At 41.4% G+C, this 21,720-nt stretch overlaps 3 protein-coding genes across 5 annotated transcripts; all 3 read left to right on the top strand.

Annotated features, from left to right (window-relative positions):
• The first annotated feature begins 62 nt into the window (after window positions 1–62).
• On the top strand, window positions 63–5,933 carry olfm2b (olfactomedin 2b). The gene is made up of 7 exons (XM_079461761.1): window positions 63–307; window positions 2,462–2,602; window positions 2,689–2,844; window positions 3,749–3,968; window positions 4,044–4,150; window positions 4,221–4,335; window positions 4,418–5,933. The coding sequence occupies exons 1-7, from the start codon at window positions 167–169 to the stop codon at window positions 5,002–5,004; spliced, it is 1,467 nt and encodes a 488-aa protein (XP_079317887.1). The 5' UTR covers window positions 63–166; the 3' UTR covers window positions 5,005–5,933.
• A 4,825-nt stretch (window positions 5,934–10,758) lies between these two features.
• On the top strand, window positions 10,759–15,018 carry mvb12a (multivesicular body subunit 12A). The gene is made up of 10 exons (XM_079461812.1): window positions 10,759–10,918; window positions 11,451–11,537; window positions 11,634–11,717; window positions 12,023–12,122; window positions 12,247–12,376; window positions 13,142–13,282; window positions 13,458–13,573; window positions 13,835–13,893; window positions 14,067–14,126; window positions 14,256–15,018. Exons 2-10 carry the CDS (start codon window positions 11,451–11,453, stop codon window positions 14,322–14,324), a joined length of 846 nt encoding a protein of 281 aa, XP_079317938.1. The 5' UTR covers window positions 10,759–10,918; the 3' UTR covers window positions 14,325–15,018.
• A 262-nt stretch (window positions 15,019–15,280) lies between these two features.
• akap8l (A kinase (PRKA) anchor protein 8-like) lies at window positions 15,281–21,429 on the top strand. 3 transcript variants are annotated; one of them, XM_079461706.1, is made up of 13 exons: window positions 15,281–15,388; window positions 16,466–16,510; window positions 16,843–17,071; window positions 17,670–18,171; window positions 18,721–18,841; window positions 18,921–18,973; window positions 19,056–19,089; window positions 19,163–19,289; window positions 19,392–19,533; window positions 19,742–19,847; window positions 19,989–20,119; window positions 20,201–20,296; window positions 20,619–21,429. In XM_079461706.1, exons 1-13 carry the CDS (start codon window positions 15,367–15,369, stop codon window positions 21,024–21,026), a joined length of 2,016 nt encoding a protein of 671 aa, XP_079317832.1. In that variant the 5' UTR covers window positions 15,281–15,366; the 3' UTR covers window positions 21,027–21,429. The 3 variants fall into 3 exon arrangements, with proteins under 3 accessions (XP_079317832.1, XP_079317833.1, XP_079317834.1); XM_079461707.1 differs by having other exon boundaries at window positions 15,291–15,388; window positions 18,724–18,841; XM_079461708.1 differs by having other exon boundaries at window positions 15,291–15,388; window positions 19,163–19,262.
• Window positions 21,430–21,720: the final 291 nt, after the last annotated feature.

The raw sequence follows: 21,720 nt of genomic DNA, 5'->3' as shown, positions 1-21,720 counted from the left end.
CTCTGTGTCTCTCTCTCTCTGTGTGTCTCTCTCTCTCTGTGTCTCTCTCTCTCTCTCTCTCTACTATAGTGTGTGTGTGTGTGTGTACTGTGCTGGTCAGCAGTGAATCAGTGTCTTCATCAGATGCAGGTTGTGTTCTTCAAGGTTTTGTTTGGAGTGAATCGAGATGAGTGTTGCCTTGTTGAAGGTCGGCGCCGTGTTGAGCACTATGATCATGATCACTAACTGGATGTCACACAAACTTCCGACACTGGTGGGACTTCGTCAAGACGTCGCTCGACCAGGAACATCCCAGAAAATCATCAGTGTACGTACACAAACTTCTGTGTGTAGAGTATATGTGTTGTACTGCACACTGTGTGTGTGTGTGTGTGTGTGTGTGTGTGTGTGTGTGTGTGTGTGTGTGTGTGTGTGGAATATAACTTTGTGTTTTAATCATGAATCCACACACACACACACACACAGTGTGGCACTTCCTCTCACAATCTGCTAGACCTTGGCACCGCCACGGCAACCTCGTCCTCAGCCGTCGTGTGTTTCTTTTAAACTGAATTTTTACGCTAAGCGTTTTGTAAAGGAGTTTAGTTATCAACACTTTTTCTTTAACACTGTAGATAGAAAAGACACACACACACAATTGCTCAAGCTTCTCATTCCAAATTCCTAAAAAACTTCATTTTGATTTCATGGGGACTTTAATACATCATAACACAGAAAATAAATATCAAGTGTCACAATATGTTACAGCTGAAGTGTGTTTCTCATTGATGCACTAACTCTTAAAGTGTGACTGTGTGACGGTGGGATGTTGTCTCTCTCTCTCACTCTCTCACTCTGTGTAGGAGTGTGCTTGTGTTACACACACCGCTGTGAAGCTGCACGACTACACGCATGGAAACTCAGATAAACCGGATGAGAACAGATGGACATGAGCTCGGCTAATTAAAGAGCTCAGCAGAGAGAGAGAGAGAGAGAGAGAGAGACAGAGAGAGAGAGAGAGAGAGAGAGAGAGAGAGAGAGAGAGAGAGAGAGAGAGAGAGAGAGAGAGAGAGAGAGAGAGAGAGAGAGAGAGAGAGAGAGAGAGAAAAAGAGAGACAAAGAGAGAGAGAGAGTGGATGTGCAGTATAAAATTTCTCTTTTGTTTACCATTATTTTATTTAAGTTTTTATTTATTATTCAGTGAGGTCACGCTGTAGGCGGGGCTCTGGGTTATATTATGTGGTCTCTGTATGACTGAAGGGGAGGGGTCTAAAATAAATGGTGACATCAGCTGAAAAGGAAAGTTGTTTTACAATAGAGCAAATAATGACATTCTGTTAAAAGATGGCAAATACAGTTTTCTTTCTAATGATGTGCACTGATGAAACTTTAACTTTAGCTATGACTTTAAAATCTTGCTTATTGCCTATAAAGCCCTACATGGTTTAGCTCCTCACTACTTGACTGAACTTCTCTCGTATTACAGTCCGTTACGTGCACTACGCTCTCAGGCGTCCGGTCAAAATCAAGCGGCAGATTCTTTTCTTATCTAGCGCCTAAACTTTGGAACAGTCTTCCCTGCAATGTCCGGGAGGCAGACACACTGTCAGTTTAAATCTAAAGACGCATCTTTTTAATCTTGCATACACTACACTATCATAATATATATATTCTGAAGGTTTAGGCTGCACTAGTTAGATCAACCGGAACCAGGGACACTTCCAATAACAACTGATGCATTTGTACTCTACTCTCAGCCAGTCTTGTCTCATTGTTCCAAGGTTACCGGAGCGGGCAGAGACCTGACAAATGCTGTGATGATAAAGCTGGATGAAGGACGTGATGACTCTACAAAAGTTCAGCCGCTATTAGATTATTAATGATAATCTTGAATCTAATCATTTAGTTATTTTGTCTTGTTGTGCAGCACTGTCGAGCTTGTGCAGAGACTGCTGTTTTTATCAGAGGGGAACTGGAATCCCCTGGTTAGGCCTGTCCCATCTCGTTTGCATTGCACAAGCCTCAAGGACTCTACCAAATGACTTACCTGTTTCTCTAAGTGATCGTGTCTCCATCGTCTCCATCGTCTCCACTGTTTCCCAGAAGCAAGCATTATATCATCCTGCATTCCAGTTTCAAGTATCTGTTTAATAAACCACCTGTATCTACATCTGTTGATCTCTGTGTCTTGTGTCTGTAACATTTTCACTGTTTGCCTGGCCGGGGGGTCTGCTAGAATTTTATAGTCTTATTTCATTAACACTGCATATAGGAATTTATAGTCTGTCTGTTATCTGACCTGTGTTTTGAATTCCATAACCTTTTATGTTTTACTTATAGTCAATGTTTTCTTGTACAGCTGCTTTGTAACAATGAAAATTGTAAACAGCGCTATATAAATAAAGCTGACTCGAGTTGAAAATACATATTTTTCATACACACAATATTCAGCAGACTCTCTCTCTCTCTCTCTCTCTCACAGGTGTTGTATCCAGGTGAGGATGATGGTTGGCAGGTGTACGGCTCTGTTAAAGGGAAGTGTGTTTGTTCTATACTCACACCCGTTCAGAGCATTTGCAGCGGTGACCCACGGGACATCCGTCTACAACAGATGTCTGAACACGTGAGCATCTCACCTCCGCTTTCATTTCATTCAACTTTATTTTTATATTTATAAAATGTGTATGTGTGTGTGTGTGTGTGTGGTAGGTGCAGAATGTTTCTCAGTATATTGAAATATTAAACTCACGGACTTCTCAAGATCTCCATCAACTACGAGACTCAGAGATGCTCCTCGTCACCATGGAGACCAGATTAAAAACAGCCCTTAATAATCCACAAAGCTTGACAACTAAGAGTCTGCAGGTAACACCGACACACACATTCATAGAGTATTTACACTCGACCCTTATTTCCATGAAGACAGTTGTGGTGAGGAAGGCGGGACGAGAGCCGTGATGTGGGGCCGGTGGCGTGAGTGATAAGTGCAATCTCTCACAGAGGAGACCGGGAGCTTAAAAGGACGAGCGGCAGGACTGTTGACGAGAGAGGACCGGGCCCGGACATTGTGTTAAGTTTGTGTTCGTTTTATGGTCTTTACTTCCGTGTTTATTGTTTCTTTAATTAAAGTTTTATTGTTCGAATGTTGCGCCGGTTCCCGCCTCCTACCTTCCCTTCTATGGATCTTTATTACAACGGTCTTTGATTTGTCAAAGGATTTCAAAGGGATTCTAATGAAATACCTGCCAAATAGTGAGCCATGCACAACTTACATGTTATAAATGCGTAATAAATGTATTAATTGATCATTTATTTGACTGGAAAGCAGATTGATTATTATCTTGATGTTGTTTGTAATTTAGTCCGTCAGACTGGACACTGTTGGGCGTTATATTGTTTTCCTTACACCTGCTCACTGTTTGCCAGGTATTTCATTAGAATCCCCTTTTTATTCATGCACTTAGTACTTCTTTATAATGACTTATTAATCATGAATGAACACATTTATAAATGCTTCATAAAGGGTGCCTTCAAATAATGTGTTACCTAAAATACTTTTATTTCCGTTTACTAATGTGAATTGTCACAAATTTAAACCTAAGAGTTGGTTTTCTGGTGTTATGTGTATTAGTCCACGATGAGAATATTTACATTAACACATACTTTATGCTGTATATAATTTTATGATGTGTAGTAAATGTTTACATTGGTATGAAATGTAGAACGGAGGTGAGGGTTGTTGTTGTTGTGTGTTTGTGTTGTGTTGCAGGAGTTGAGATGGAGTGTGTCTCAGTTTGGGCCGCTGCGGTTGGTGTTGGGTCGGTTCAGGTCAGATGTGAGTCAGTTTGAGTCTCTGAGAGAAGAGATGAACAGACTCAACGACTCTCTGTCCATCCTGAAGAAACACTTCACATTACAATACTATCATCAACTCCAACACAAAGCCTCAACACTTCAACACAATCTACACACCTGCTCCAGCCGACTGGGTAAACGCACGTGTGTGTGTGTGTGGTATAACTCTTCACTACAGTGAAACATTTGTTGTGTTGTTGTGTTGTCAGGTTGTGGCAGATTGATAGGTATCAGCGCTCCTGTCACTGTCAGATCCTCAGGGTCACGTTTTGGATCGTGGATGATGGACAGCTTGATTGACAGCTTGGACAACCGTGTATGTAACAATCCAAACCCAAAAGAAAACAAAATTGTGTGTATTGTTTGATGTGTGTTGTGTTGTGTAGGTGTGGGTGATGGAGGGTTATTTTAAAGGCCGGCGTCTGGTGGAGTATCCGTCTCTTAGTGATTTTGCTGCAGGACAGAACTTCATCCTTCATCATCTTCCTCAGCCGTGGTCCGGTGAGCCACACACGTGCGCATGTGTGTCTTCTGACGCGTTGTGTTGTGACACACTGACTCTCTGTGTGTGTGTGTGTTTCAGGTACAGGTCATGTGGTGTATAACGGCTCTCTGTACTATAACAAACACAACAGCAACACAGTGATCCGCTATCAGCTGAGCTCCGGACACATTCTCGTTCAGCGTGATCTGGATCAGGCCGGATTCAACAACACATTCCCGTACTCATGGGGCGGCTCTTCAGACATCGATCTGATGGCAGATGAAGCGGGACTGTGGGCGGTCTACACAACTCTTCCTACCGGAGGGAACGTGGCGCTCAGCCGTCTGGATCCCAACACGCTGCAGGTGATGGAGTCGTGGGACACGGGCTTTCCCAAACGAAGCGCCGGAGAATCTTTCCTCATCTGTCAAACTCTCTACCTGACCAACTCACACCTGGCTGGTGCTAAAGTTCACTTCAGTTACCACACCAGCACATCATCATACGAGTACACCGACATCCCGTTTCACAACCAATACTCACACATCTCCATGCTGGATTATAACCCCCGCATGAGAGCGCTCTTCACCTGGAATAACGGACATCAGGTGATCTATGACATCACTCTTCTGCACTTCATCAACACCATCAAAAGCAATCACAGAAACATGAGCAACTTCATATGATCGTAGACTGTGATCTGTCACGTCAGTGGTGTTTATCCAAAAAAAATTATGTGATTCTTTCTTTTTTTTCTATTTATAACACGGCTGGTTGGAACGCTTGATTCTGATTGGCCAGTCTTGACATTTGCAGGTTCATTATTCCCAGATAACAACCTCTCAAAACTAATAACACACGGTGACCCGGATGCAGCAAATCATTTGGACCGTTTATTCTGTCAAATGAATGATAAATATGTCCTTTAATAACATATATGTATGACATTATATTTACAAATAACTAAACCGAATTGCCCGTTCATGACATTTCAACGTCGTTTCGTACCTTAAAACTGAAAGTAAACGTCTTTTCCTCACAGAAATTCTGCGTTCGGTGAAAATGAGCTAATAAAATATTTCAAATTCACATTTCATGTCCAGTTTGATCTCATGTGTCCAGTAGTCGTGTAATAAGAGGAATAATGTTCAAGCAGATGCTGTTATCATGAAATAAACCCCTTCAGTGAGACGCAAGACCCTCCGCTTCACATCCTGATCACACTGAAGGGATTATTCTGACATAACAACCGTACACTATCCTTTATGTAAAACATTTATATTTATTCAAGATCCTTTTAGTGCATTTCATCAAAATAATCACTTGTTTTCATAAATGTGATGTAGTAAATGAAAAATATTCCCATAGATGCTGTCAGTGAGGACTGACACGTATATGATGATGATGATGATGATGATGTGTTTCTCTTTGATGAATGATTTATTGACAGTGATGCATGACTGCTGCATGAGAGTAAAAACACATGATGTCGCTCTTTAGGAACAGAAAGTCAAATGCTGTAACAGAGCAAGTGTTTTAAATTGTCTGGTGTTCAGTAAAATTATATTGCAAAAAACAAATCACAATAAATTATGAATAAATGTATAGCTGTTCTAAAGGGGTGTTATTTATTGTTTAATTTACATGTTTACTGCTAGTTAACAATGCTTTTATCATAGTAGGCTAAGAGATTGTTTTTGCTTATTGTGGTAAAGCAAAAGTACATTTGTTGTAGTTAAATGTGGTTCTTATGTGGTAAAATCATCATTGTTAAAGTCCAGCTGAGACTTTATTTTGTAGGGTGAGCAGACTTTAGGGCGTCGCACAGCTGGTGTAAATCATCACTGCAGGGTTGCTCTGGTACTCCGCAGGATGTTAATCGGGCTTTTTCAGTCTATGGTTTGTGTTTTGGACATGCTGTACAACTCAACAGTTTTTCTATTGACAGTAATATAGAATCAAATATCATATACATAAACAAACACTAGAGGGAGTTTACAAAAAGTTATGAAATAAATTACAGAGTTTTTAGGGTTTCAAAGAAAATCTTACGGAGCCGTGGAAGGGACATTGGCGGAAGAAAAAACAGAAGGCGAAAACAAAAGCAGAAGACTCTCTCGTGCTCACGCATTACAGTTTCCGAAGTAGGTAAAGCTGTTAGGTGCTACTGTCGCAGATGTGTTTTGGATCTTCGTTCATAGACATCGATAAATTCGTGCACATCCAATGCTTTCTCTCCCCTTCGTTTACCCAAAAAAGAGGCCAGGAAACAAGGTCCACTTAGGCCGGAAATTGTAATGCGTGCGCACGAGAAAAGGCTTGTTTGAGATGAACAAAATCTGCGCAGAACCGATCACCGGTGATCACCGTGAGATGCATGCCGGTTAGAAAAGTGTCCGAGTTACGTCCGCCTTGCTCTGACCTCATGCTGACGTGTGCCCAAAAACTATGGAGCGATTTTAGTCTCATTAATTATTCATGCGTAAAACAAGATACACACATGCGTAAACAGTTTCGCGTGCATAAAACCTAATTTACGTGCACATAGTATATATTTACATTTACGAAAAGCAATTCACGTGCGTAAAACTAAACTATTTTCTCACAAATTACGTTTCGCAAACATACAACTGCGCACATAACTTTCGAAAAGTTAAAATGTTCGCGTTTGTCTTGTTTTACGAATGTGCGAATCGTCACACACGTGTGAATCGCCTTGGACGTGTGTGTGTGTGTTTTGAGACTCTCCTGGCGACGCAACCCCTTCCACTTGGGTTGTCGTACTCTTTAGCCAATCAGATTCAAGCTTACCATTCAACCAATTACAGGACTCAAGGAAAACGGCTCTGCGCAGCTTTGGTGCAGGCGGCACATAGTTTGTTTTGTAGGCTAACGTTACATAGTTTAACCGTTCACGGCGAGTCTGTTTTTATGTTTTTAAACGTTGCTTACGTTACCATTACGATATGTGTTTATGTCAGAAAGCCTGCCTTAGGAACTAAAGTGTTTTTAGTGTTTCCCAGACGGACCAGTATTAGTGTAACCTATCAGTAAAGGTTTCATCCTTTGTTCATGTTGCTGCTCCTTTTCCGTGATGTATTCATTTATTTGCACAATGTTGAAATCAGTATTATGTCTGCTATTGCTGTTTCGAATGTTTACATTGTTTGTATTGTTCCGCTTTAGCGGTTATTTGCGGACGTGATTGCCGCGATGTTTCTAAGCTAACGCTACATGTAGCTGCTACAAACGGGTTTGCACATTACTACTTGTGATAATATATTACCCTAAATATTATTATATGTGGTGTTCATTGTATTAGGGTTCAGGTGGAGATGTAGGTTATACATTTGTACTGTGCATATTTGCATTATAAGCGCTATTGGCTTTGCTAACAATGTTAGCGATGGTTATTGATAATTTGTAATTGTTATTATTTATCTTGTTCCTTCGTAGAACAAACCCACATGTTCAATAGTGGCAACAGGAATAAATAGGATTGCCAAACAAAGCCTCAATGTCTTCCTTCACTCTTGATTCTTTGACCGGAATCTGGTTCATACTTGGCCACCTCAACCAGTTAAATTCTTAGAGTAGTATAGTTCACTACTTGACAGTTTATGTGGTTACCAATCCAAAATAATAGAGTTGTTACATGAAAATGATTTTTGTTACATGTGGAATAAAGTGTTTTTATCGACTGCAAATCTTCAGTTTCCTCCCATTTTGCGATTCATTGCTGTATCATGGCTATTTACCTTACCGTGTTTCTATCTGAGGTCAGTAGTATTGTCAAAGACGCTTTGTGTCGTTTTTATTAAAATCTGATTATACTAGTTAACTTTAAATGTAGTAATTTATTAGTATGTGTCTATATAGGCTAATATATCTATCCATTTAATCTGAATTAGTAAAATAATCCCTTCAATGGCGTTTACAGAAGCGAATAAGGAACATAACACGTATGTCTAACTAGACTATATTAATTTACATGAAGAAAGAACTACAAAGTCAGGGGAAACATTAGAGTATTTCAAACTGACTTGACAGAACACATAGTGAAATGAGACCAGGTGGACAGCAGCGAAGTAAATTGAGTAATGTATTTTATTTAAAAGTAAAAAATATAAGAAATTGTACCCACGAAGCAGCGCAAGCGTAGAACAGATCGTAATGTGATTAACGTGCGGTGAGGGTGATGCGTCATTTCCGTTGTATTTGAGCCTAACTGCACTAAAGTTGCGCAGAGCCGTTTTCCTCGAGTCGTGCACCCTCAGTGGGTTGTGATTGGTTGAATGGTAAGCTTGAATCTGATTGGCTAAAGAGTACGACAACCCAAGTGCGTTGCCAGGAGAGTCTCAAAACACACACACACACGTCCAAGGCGATTCACACGTGTGTTACGATTTGTACATTCGCATAACAATACAAACGTGTACATTTTCACTTTTCAAAAGTTTTGTGCGCAGTTGTATGTTTGCGAAACGTACTTTATGAGAAAATCGTTTAGTTTTACGCACGTGAATTGCTTTTCGTAAATGTAAATATATACTATGTGCACGTAAATTAGGTTTTATGCATGCGAAACTGTTTACGCATGTGTGTATCTTGTTTTACGCATGAATGATTAGGCTTGTTTGAGATGAACAAAATCTGCGCAGAACCGATCACCGGTGATCACCGTGAGATGCATGCCGGTTAGAAAAGTGTCCGAGTTACGTCCGCCTTGCTCTGACCTCATGCTGACGTGTGCCAAAAAACTCTCGCGACAGCGAGGCGGCTGTGTCGGATTGAGCAGTCGAGCGCAGTTGCTCTCCACCGACTGCGCTACTCAAAAGCATGATGGGAAACGACTGACTGACGACACAGCTTCGTGCTCATTGGCTGAGAATGTCAGCTGATATTTTTTTCCCCTTAATTCTAAGAAGTCCATTACCTATAGCCTAATACGATTTACTTTTTCTATAGTAGGCTACTTAGTAATTAGGACATGTTTTATTTTTATTTTCTTGGTTTGAAGTGAAGTCCTGTTTGTTTTAATTTTCTCTTTATTTGAGAGATGTGTATTCTCTTTATACATTGACATTTTTGTACAACATTATTCCATTAAATAAATTAGTCAATCCATCAATACATGCATACATCTAATGTGACTGTTTTACAATTAGGCCTCATGTTTGTGTTTTTATCTGATATCTTTATTTGGATATGTCTGATTCCAGGAGTGCAATAAACAAAACCCACACATGCTCATTTCTTAATTTAGAATGTGTTGTTGTTTCATATTATTTTTTAAGAATAATTTGCAGCACACACTTTTCCTAATCATTAAACATGAATTGAAACTTACATTAAGGTGACAAACAATTGTGTAATATATTTATATGGAATATTTGTCATGTAAAAAAGGGATAGTTCACCCAAATAACTTTAATAATAATAAAAACAATTTTCTTTGGTGCTGAATTATCTGCAGTCAGGACTGTTTATTTTTTACTCGACATTAATTTCATTAGATGCAATACCACTCTAGATCAGATAGATTTATATCCCTACCATTTACTGAATAAGCCATTTTAAGTAATGAGCACTGTTCACCTTCGGTGATTCTCCTCATCATAACCATCTTCGTGTAAAAACAGTGGTATTTCAACTGCATCAACTTCGTCTGCGATAAAGAACGCGAACGCGATCTCTTCCATTGTTGACGTTTGCAGTCCACAGCACAGCGAGATTCAGGAAGTGTCCGGCTTGCCTGCACTTTTTTTCACTCCTCCCCTCACTGGACACGTCTACTCTCGCCTATATTTCAGGCGAGGCAAGGCGCATCTCAAACAAGCCTATTGTCTTCTGTTTTTTCCGCTTTCTGTTAATTTTTTTTCGCCAATGTCCCTTCAACGGCTCCGTAAAATCTAATTGAATCAACATAAAGTTCCATTTCTTTTTTAAAGGAAATAAAACAAGTTTTTCTTCCAGAATATGCACATCTGTGTATACGAAACTTTGCTAACAACAGGATCAAATGAATCATGTCAATACTAGTAATGCTAGGATGATCAATTATTTGATGATTCTCAAAAACACCAAAAGTATGTTTTCAAAATTAAAACATAATCTCTTAATAATGAAAGCGTAAACATGTTCGCAAAAAGGTTTAACAAATGAGCAGTAACAGTAAATGTTTCTTCTTTAAAGTTCATAAGGAAATGTTTTGTGGTGTAGAAGTTTAAATGATACTTCCTTCATTTAGTTTGTGATGAAATAATGATCGCCAAACCTTTTTCCATACAATACGATCTGTGAACCGGTTCCAAGATGAATGAACAAAGGGCAAAGATACAATGTTTTTCTAAATACATTTTTTATACATTTAGAGTTAGAAGAAGACAGACAAGTGTATTTATAACATTATATATTAACTGAAATTAAATCATGTTTCCGAAGCGAACCGGCGCTTGCGTACGTCATGTGTGTCGTCATTTCGCGGTGCATGACGGCATGTGTAGTTCGCCGGTCTGTCACTTCCTGTACGTTAGGCTGCGGGTGTGAAGCCGAGTTGTGATCTGAGTCGAGTTTATTAAAGTTATAAACACACATCAGGTGAGTCCCGAACGCTGTTTTATCTTTGTTGTGTAGCTTCAATAGTGATTATGAAGCGCATTTGATCTGTATTTAATAACTATAATGACGCGACGATCCGACGCGCGAACAGCTGTGAGTTAAAGCGAAAGAAAACAAATAACACATTTACAATATAACGTTCATCACATATTATTTATTACCGACTCAAAAAGAGTCTTTTTGTATACTTTTTTATGTTTTCGGTTATTTAAGTTTAGATTATTGTTTGTGTGTGTGTGTGTGTGTGTGTGTGTGTGTGTGTGTGTGTGTCAAAGTCTGCTTTATGTGTGTGTGTGTGTGTTCATATATATATATATATATATGTCATTGGTGTGTTTGTTACCGATTATAGTGTTTATATATATATGCGTGTGTGTGTAATTAGTGTGTTTGTGTGTGTGTGTGTGTGTGTGTACTTAGTGTGATTGTGTTTGTGTGTGTGCGTGCGTGATTGGTGAGAATGCTTGTTGTGTCATTGATGAATTAATTGATGGTTGTGTTTGTTGTGTAGATGTCTGTGCTTGAGGCGTCCAGCAAACCCATCACAGCAGTGGCCTGGGCTTCTAACACCAGCACCTGTCCCAGTCATTTCTCTCTGGTAACCATGACAACCACTCACACCTGCACACACTGTCCAGTTTTCACATGTGTGTCATCTCACTGGAGTTGTGTGTTGGTTTATGTGTGTGTGTAGATCAATCAAACTGAAGATGGAGGTTCAGCAAACTTCAGCAGAGGTTTTGGACTCAAGTCAGGATATTACCTGTGTTACAGCAGGGTGAGCGGCGCACACACACACACATGACTGTGTCTCACTCTCACCTGCGACTCGATCTCAGCTCTCTGTCACACTCTCACTTTTGTTGCATTCTCAGCTGTATGTCTCACTCTCATCTGTACCACACATCTGTCTCACATAGCTGTCTGTCTCTCTCCCCTTTGTTTGTTCTTCTCTAATGTGTTTTTCACTATTTTGCATCTGTATGTCTCACTATCACTTATCTTTTATCCTCATATGTGTCTTATCTGCCTGTCACTCTTCTGGTTGTGTCTGTCTCACTCTCATCTATCTGTCTCTCACAGGATCTGTCTGGAGGGATGGTCGTGGCAGATGTGCAGGTGATTTCTGATAAGGAGACAATTCCTCATGGTTGTTGCTACATCCCAGAATATCTTGAGCACAGTAAGTCAGATCTGAAATATCTGTAGTGTTCAAGTGTTTAGAAGCGCAGATGTCAATCAGCTTTTTTTTTTTCATTGAGTTTGTCTGGACCATTAAACATGCTCGCTCGTGTGTGTGTGTGCAGAAGCGTCTGTTGGAAAGAAGAAGCGCATTTGTGTGAGGATTGTTCCTGTGGGCAGCGTTACGACAGCCGTTCTAGAGCTCAAACTGACGGTCAAGAACAAGACCATGCTGCAGCAGTATACTTGCCTGGGGTAAGACGCTCTGTACATCTGATCTAGAATCAGACGCTCCGTACACCTGATTTAGAATCAGACACCCCTCGCACCAGATCTTCATTTACATTTATTTATTTGGCAGATGCTTTTATCAAAAGCGACTTACAAGTAGTTTTATACAGTGGCACATTACTGCAGAGCAATCAGGGGTAAGGTGTCTTGATCAAGGGCACTTCAGTCATGACCTGCTGGCACTGAGATTAGAACCGGCAACCTTCTGAGCACAAGCCCAACGCTCTAACCACTAGGCCACAGACTCGTTGTACACCTGATCTAGAATCAGACACCCAGCGCACCCAATCTAGAATAAGACACCCAGCACATCCAATCTAGAAACAGACACACCCTGCACATCCAATCTAGAAACAGGCACATCCAATCTAGAAACAGACACAGAGCCCACCTGATCTAGACTCACGCGCACCCACGACCCGATCTAGAATCAGACACCCCCCCCCCCACGTACCCGATCTAGAATCAGACTCCACCCACGCACCCGATCTAGAATCAGAAAACACCCAGCGCACTCGATCTAGAATCAGACACCCCCCACGTACCCGATCTAGAATCAGAAGACAACCAGCGCACCCGATCTAGAATCAGACACCCAGCGCACCCGATCTAGAATCAGACACCCAGCGCACCCGATCTAGAATCAGACACCCAGCGCACCTTATCTTGAATCAGAGATTTTTACATCTGTTTTATTCATCTGTTCTGGTTGTGTTTGTGTTTTTACAGAGACATGAATGGGTTTGTGGTCTGGTGTTTGAAGGGCACGTTCTCTCCTCCAGTGCCGCAGGTTAAGCCTCGTAGAATCAGTCTGGACATGCGCAGTCTCACGCTAGAAGGAACCGGACCTCCACAGCCGCTCAAAACCAGGTACAGGTAACCACACACAGCAGTGCTTGTAAAGAACATTATTCATATTCAACAAACTGTGGTTGTTAAGGGAATTCAGGTGGTTGCTTAGGTGTTCTGAATGGTTGCCAGGCTGTTCCAGATGGTTGGTTGGATGTTGTTGTTCAATCTGTAATTTTCTGTCCTCCCCATATAGCAATGCTCCCGCTGGCCCAACAAAGGTCAGCCGTCGCCGTGGTACCTTAGAAACTAGCAAGACATTTGAGGGTGTGTGTGACAGCGGTAACCATACTAACATCTATGGTATAACAGGTACCGCAAATAGATGACCTAATATCATGATCACATCTTTGTAAAAATAAAATCTATAACCCTAAAAAACCCTAAAAATAACCCTAACCCAAAAATAAAAGCATTTGTTGAGTCGTATCACTTAACTTAAAAACATTAACATTCAAATTAAGTCATATCACAATCATGTAAACAACAGATCCGTTTTGATGGCTTCACATGTGAATGAGTAACTCTTCTGTGACTGATATGACTGTTTTTGGTTGTTGTGATTTGTGTAAGCAATGGATGGAGTTCCATTCAGTCTTCACCCGAAGTTTGAGTGTCAGCAAAACCCACAGGTGAGCGGTCACTGAGGTCACAGCTGCGCTAAACAAGCTGATTAAGGTCCACGGGTTCTGAATATGACATTCAAAACCATTTAGTTTATGATCAGTATCTTGCTTTTGATCAAACAAATGTTTGTTGTAATATTAGACATTAAAAATTATTGATATTTCTGTGTTTCTGTCAGGTGTCTGTGAACACACTGAGTGATATTCGTATTAAATCAGTGCAGGACATTGAGAATGAGGTGAGAGTTTATCAGTACAACTGTTTTCTGTTAGGACTTTTATTTAGAATTGTGCTCATTTCTATTAGTTGTTTCTTCATTTTCTATGTCAGCATTTCTATGTCATAACTGTTTTCTGTTTGTCTGCAGTATAACTACATGTTTGCGGTGGAAGAACTGGCAGCCAAGAGAATTCACCCCTTGTTGACAAAATCCTGAAATATTGTCTTTTTGGAGCCTCTTTTTTTTATTAGATTTTAAATCTGATATATTTCCAGTTTGCTTTCAGGTTCTTATGAATAAAGTGGCACAATCTCTTTTAAACTAGGTCATCAGGGTTTGATCTCTATTATTTACTCTGGGTTGGTTTAACATGAAGGAATATCTACATTTATATACTTATGCATGTTTCCGTATGTTACAGTTTTCAAATGTTACAGCTTTGTGTGTTTCTGAAAACACTAAAAGTCAAATTCAAGTGCTTGAGAAAGTGGCCAACAATCCCATAAAAGATACAGTTTATGTACATTCTTTGTTATTTTATTAATATAAAGCCAAATTACTTGTGTATCTGGTTTGGCATTTCCTGTAGCTTATTCTTTTTACTCTAATATTCTATTTCAATATATTTCAGAAATGGTGGGACCAAATATTTGTGTGTGCACTTTATATATATATATATATATGTCTGTTAAAAAACTTTTTGTTAGAGAATTAAAATGGATAAAAAAAATTTCAGATTTAGGGATGTAATGGTAAATGCTGTAATTCTGTGGTCATTATTTAATATGTAAACAGTAAATCAATAAACAGTCGTACACAATGTCCGATTAATGAGAATGTGTTTCCAAACCCTCTTTGTCATAAACATCCCCATTAATAAAATAATGTGCCTTTATGGGTAACAAACCCAAAATGTGTTTGTATTCACTCAGACTGAAGCCAAGTAGACATGATCATTAACATGATTATAGTCAATAATAATATCAAAGCAAACGCTTTTATTTTTAATGACAGTAAACGTTATCTTTCTATGATATGGTTTGAACAAAACAACACATTTATCTCTTGAATGACAATAACTTAGTGCAGACTTTTACTTTGAAACGTTTCTCGCTCAGTGTTTCAGGTCATCGACGAATTCTTATTGGGCCGTTTACGCGTCAGTCATGTTTAGCCATAGCCTCTGTGGGCGTGGTCTGTGGGGCCTGCTGCTGAACTGAGCTCTTCACGCCGTCGTCACGTTCATTATCGCTTCAAAATGGATCGCGGATATTCATCAGGCGAGTGATTTATTCTTCTTTGCTTTAATACAAACATCATTGACATTTGTCTTTCTGTAAATCTAGTGTTTAAATTAACGGTGGTTAGCGAAGGGGTACAGTGCGCGAAATGGCGCTGGCTTTTGTTGGGCGAGAAACCTTTGTTTACATTTTACAACAACGTTTCGTTCTGTTACTTTATTCAGACGTGTTAAATATTTTAACGAACACCGGTTTGCATGCTTAACGCGATATTGAACGTAAACTGTCGTTGCGTTTGCCGAAGGAAACGCTTCTCCTCTATAAAACATACTGCTGTTTTAATATTAATAAAAATGTTTTAACATTATGTGATCATTATCTTTATTTCTCAGCGGTTATAATGAAATCAAGGGTTCGCGCGATGCATATTTTCCGATGTGTTAAACCTTTTACTAACTTAACATTTAATCGTCTTTGTTTCTCGACGTTTTTGCGTCAAATCTGAAAGCGCGTGAACACGGAGGAGTTTGCTGGTGTAAAATGGCCGCCGTCTCGCTCCTGTTGTTATTCGATTAACCGGTTAATCGTCTTCATCGCGCATGCGCGGGTTACTCGTGTATGAACGTTAATTTAACGTTAACACTGGGCCGTTTGGTTACAGGTTAAGTTTGCGTCTGTTATTTATTCCTGCTGAAAACAAACATGGTTGTCGTTTCTAAGGGTTAAAATTACTATAAACTATCAGCTGGTTACCAATAAAACATCCACATGAAAGGAATTTTTGTACTGTTTATATTGTACACTAAAATACACTAACCCTCATCTCTCAACAGGTAGTGTTCTGGCTTTTGTTGAAACTAGTAACTTTGTATTAGCACTTTTTGTACTTTGCTCTTGTATGACATATCGCTTATTGCTCCCCGAACTCTTTGTAAGTCGCTTAATGTAAATATTGTGTTGAGGAAATCTGTCTGCTAAATGTAAATATTGTGTTGAGGATCTTATTTTCATTATTTTCAGCAGAATAGATAATCACGTTCAAAGCATACACATTCACAGAAAAGGATGGACTTGCTGTGTTTAAATACTGATTGTTTATTTGTTTGGACACTTCAGGGTTCTCTGGTTGGTCAGGATCTGGTGGTGGAGGATCTTCCAGGGGTGAGAACATCATGTGTACTTGTATAGTGATTTATGACCGATGCTGATATAATACGCAGTAAAGTTAAACATGTCTCTTATTTACTTTAAATTAGTACAAGTGAATATATTGTGCCTATTAGTTATGCAGGACTTCAGTACTTTAAAAATGTTTACAAGACACTTGTTCAGTCAAGTGTTTAGGAGCTACAACTCATTACTATTAAATCAGAATAATACAGAAAACTGGATCTGGTCTAGAGAGCAACTTCATTTTAAGTCCAGTGTGCTATATTACATTTATTATTTACTGATGATGGTGATGTGTTGTCTGTTCTCACCCGTGACCTCAGGGTCAAGCAGTTATGACCTGTATGGTTATAAAGACTCTATGTCAGGTGGAGGAGGGTTTGGAGGTGGCGGTTATGGAGGTAATGACCGTATGAAGAGGGGTTTGTCTGGAGCATCTCTGCTCTCCTCATCGGGGTCTAACGCAGACGCCGTCATTGCTAAAATCAACCAGCGTTTGGACATGCTGACGCAGCTGGAGGGCGGCATGAAGAGTTCCATTCGGGGTGACAGGTAACCAGCAGACACGCACACGCAGGTTAAACACATAGTTATGTGTGATCGCTACAGTCTGACCCAGTTAGTTGATTTATTGACGTTGGACACACGGGCGGTTCTGATGTACACTTAACTGGTTACTCATTGGTTCATTTGCTGTAGGATGTTGTTCTACACGGTCCTTTTCCAACTTTTTGTTCTCATATAAAGCTTGTCTTGCTCTTGAGAATCACCCTGTGTGTCAAATTCTCTTCACTTGGCTACCGTATTGGCTTCCCCAAACCACCCATTTTGTCAAGGCCAGATGTGCCTTTTTTTTGGTCTTTCAAGATCGTTGCCTTAAATGTCTGTCTGTGCAACCGTCGTTCTAAAGCTTTTCCACAGCCTCACTGCCTCGTTTCCCACAATACACCTGCAAACCCTTTCTATTGAGCTCCCAATGAGAGACAAGGCTGTGGAACGGCTTGAACGATTGACTATGTTCCAAAAAGCACTTACATGTATTCACACATAATACAGACTCATGCCGTCATCTGAGAAATGATGCAAATCAGCCGACGCTTGACTGGTCATCATTGCTTGACCTTTGCTCTGCGCCTCCCTCCCTCTGCAGGTTTGACCAATACGAGTCTTTCGACTCGCGCTCTGCCTCCCTCGCCCCCCGAGATCTCTACAGATCCAGTAACTTCGGTTACAGTGACTCCCGGGGTGACATGATGACCCAGCGAGGAGGCGTGGGCTTTGGGGTCATGGGCGGAGGTGGCGGGAGCAGCTTTGACAGCGCCGCCTCTGCCTTCGGATCCGCCAAAATGCGTCCGTCACGAGATGCCTTCTCGGGCTCCGGCTGGGGGGCGGGGCAGAGATCCCAGCGCAGGGGTGGAGGGGGCGGTGGGCGCGGCTTCGGTCGCAGGCAAGACTCCTCCGCGGGGGGAGGAAGCGGGCGAGGCGGAGGCCAGGGCCACTCCCCCGCGGGGCGAGGAAAGCTGCCCTCGCTCCTGGCCAATCGCATGTACCCCGACAGCGGGGCCTTCCAGTCCCAGGACTTCTCTGCCAGGAACTTTGGAGGGGCCCCGAGGGCCAACCGACAGCGCGGCCGCAAGAGACCCCTCAACAGAGTAAGTACCTCGCACTCCTGGCCTGGGGGGTGGGGCTGAGAGACCAGTTCACCCAGTCTGCACCATTCACCCCACCCACAAGGAGAACTGATCTCCCACTTTGCCCCTCTTGTGTTTTTTGAATTCTTTGATTTTGACTCAAGTAAACCCGTTCAGAATTGTGGATGAAATGAGAAATAAATGTGAAGTAATATCCCACAATGATAAAGGAACGATAATTGTGTATTTTTGTAATAGTGAAGAGTGGAAAAACTTCTGTCATTATTCGCTCTTGTTATGTTTAGGAAGTGTAAGATTTTCCTCATATCTCATTTGTGCTTTCACAACTATTAAAAATAAACGTCATTTCAAGACATGTTTGGTGTTCTGCTCCGGTCCTGCTGCAGTGAATGAGATCCGAGATAAAGTTTCACAGCGTTCCTCATATGAGCGTTCTTATGAAACTGATGTGATGTAAATGCTCAAATGAGTTAATCACAGAACTTTCACGAGACTGTGATGCTACCCAATGACCTGGTGTGATGTGTCATTTTGAATGGCGTATTCCAGCAGCAGCAGACAAGACCTCAGCGTGAGGGTCAGAAGAAGAGAAAACAGACTCCGGGAGCAGCGGACGAGCCCAAATCAAAGATGGGCAAAACCGACATGGCGAGAGACAGAACAGCCTATGGTATTAAACCACAGTTCAGTGTGTCGCTGTAACGTCAGTGTCCAAGCGTCTTTGTTTAATCAGTGTTGTGATGTTTCAGAGGCCACAGGCAGGGAACGGGTAAAGGAATCTGAGGAGAAGACCGCTCCTGCCGTGAGTGTTTGTTACAGAAATGTGATTTTCGTGTTTAGATCCTGAGCACAACATTAAAGTGTCTCTCTCTGTCTTTTTTTAGGAAGCTAAACCGGTTGACGGTGGTGAAAGTTCGGGTAAGTTTCTTTTTCCAAAGCATCTCATGCGGTTGAGTATTTCTCGGTCTAACTCATGTCTGTATCCCCTCAGGTCTGTCCAATCAGGAAGAGAGCTCCCAGTCCAAAGCAAAGGGGAAACAGGCTTCGCCCTCTTCATCCAAAATCAGAAAGAGGAGGGGTTTCTTTGAGAGGTCAGGGGTCAAAGTCTCTGCTCACAGGTCATTTTTTTCCATCCGTCCATGTTGTGCGACGTGTGTTTTTAATCCCTGTGAAGTGTTTTGTGGCTCACGGACACGTCTCTCTGTCCTGCTGTTCTTCAGGGTGGCGTTCGCTTGTTCCGTCTGTAAGTTCCGCTCGTTCTACAGCGAGGACATGGCCACCCATCTGGAGAGCAAATTCCACAAAGATCACTTTAAGTTTTTGGCTGGTCAGTTGTCAAAGCCCACCACTGATTTTCTGCAGGTACCGATGCTTCATGTTCAGTATCCGCTGATGTTAGATGGGTTTCTCTAGTTTCATCACTGAGGGAGATTTTGCTTAAAATATTGTGGTAATTGTAAGCCAAGTTTTGTTTGTTGTAAGCCATAAACATTTCAGTTTCTGTAAAGTTGTTTTGTTATGCTGCGCGTAAGTGCTGTAGAAATGGAATGCAATGTTGTGTGTTTTGTAGGAGTATTTGAACAATAAGTATAAGAAGACTGAGCAGAGAGTCAGTCAGATGGAGAATCACAGCGCCACCATCTGTCAGGTGTTCAGAGAGCAGGACCTGACACGAGGTGGGTCTCTCTCTCTCTCGTTTAACCTGTTGCGATAGTTTTAACTTGTGAACAAACATTGGGAGGAGCAGGTGTAATTCTGTTCGTTCCTGGTCTTTGCCACTCTCTCGCTGTAATGTAATTACCTGTCTGTGTGTGTAGATATTGGTATGGAGCACTTCATGAAAAAGGTGGAGGCAGCTCACTGCGCAGCGTGTGACGTCTTCATCCCCATGCAGTACCCGCTAATTCAGAAGCACCTTAAGTCACATGACCACAACTATAACCGCAAGGTACGACCTCACCCACCTGGCTGCTGGAACGTTTCTCATTAAAGTCCTGTGTGATCGACTGTTTGCCCATGTGTGTGTTAGGGTATGATGGAGCAGTCGAAGAGGGCAAGTCTCTCTGTAGCTCGCAGCATCCTCAACCACAAGGTCATCGGAAAGAAACTGGAGAGCTACCTGAAGGTTTGTGGCCCTCTTGTTCTCTCTTACTGGCAAAAAGCTGAATTGTGTTAATTTGTCGTTTGCATTTACACTTTTACATTTAGTCATTTAGCAGACGCTTTTATCCAAAGCAGCTGACAGATGAGGAAACATTGGAAGCAATTATAACAACATAGGCAACAAAATACATAAGTGCATCAAAACTAGTCCGTTAAAGCCTAGCACAGTATACAAAGCTAATATAATTTTTTTTAAGAAGGAAAGGGAAAAGAATTAGGATAAATCAATCAGTGAAGTGTTGACGGAAGAGATACGTTTTTTTTGTTGTGTCTGCGTTTGGCAGGGTGAAAACCCGTTCACTGGTAACCAGGATGACAATGACCCCGAGGATTCCATGATGGATGTGTTGGAGGCTGACCTCACCTCTGAAAGCCTGAATGAGGTGAAGCTAGAGCATGCTGACGGCGAGGCGGAGCATGCTGACGGCGAGGCGGAGCATGCTGACGGAGAGGCGGAGCATGCTGATGGAGAGGCGGAGCATGCTGACGGAGAGGCAGGGACTGCAGAGGAAGAGGGTCAGCCAGCAACTGAAGCTGTTGGGAATGGTGAGCTGCATGAGGAGGAAGTGAAGATAGGAGAAGCAGGAGACGAGGGCATGGAGGTGGGTGAGGAAGAGAAGGAGGAGGCTGCTGCTGAGCTCAATGACAATGGAGGAGAAGCGACCGGAGACTCTGCATCTGCCGCCGAATAACTTCAATAAGCTGGTGTTGAAAGAGTCTATTTGAAAATCCAGTCCTTCATCTGAATTGTGTTTGGATCAAGACACAAAGGACTGCAGCTTTTGGACCAATCAGACTAAAGCTTCTGTTCACCCAATCGAAGGCTTGCCCTCCTCGTGCAGTTCATGATCCTGTTGTATGATTCATGTGTGTCTGTGGAATGATTCGTGTGTGATTTATGTTTGAAAGCAAGCTTGTGTCTGTGTCGTTTCCAGAATGACAGGTTGTGACATGCCTTTTGATTTCTTGCTTTCACTCTCTGGCATTTTCCATTAGTTTTATGTTTTGTTTAGAGTGGAAATGAGATGATTGTATGATTTTTAAAGTTGCCATGCATATTCTCTGGAGTCGATAAAATAAACGTTTGTGACGTTATTTGCTTGTGGGGGTGTTTCTTTAGATGTGCTGCAGTGTAAGTTTCACTGAGATTTCATGAGATGTTTATCAGATGAAAACACATTCATCCTCATGATGTTTGGACTGATGTAGGTCATTCATATTCACAAGCACGTACTTGTTAAGACCAGCAGAGGGAGATCACACACCATGTGTTCTGTTGAGAGATGTAAGTGTGTTAATAAGTTCATCTAACTGTGTGTGTGGCGCATTCAGAGTGAATGATGTCATTTCTCATGAGTGCAAATGCTCAAAAATCCAGAATATCTC

The sequence above is a fragment of the Barbatula barbatula genome, assembly GCF_947034865.1.
Source record: "Barbatula barbatula genome assembly, chromosome: 8".
In the NCBI taxonomy this organism is placed as follows: Eukaryota; Metazoa; Chordata; class Actinopteri; order Cypriniformes; family Nemacheilidae; genus Barbatula; species Barbatula barbatula.
This window is presented reverse-complemented; position numbering and strand designations above follow the sequence as displayed.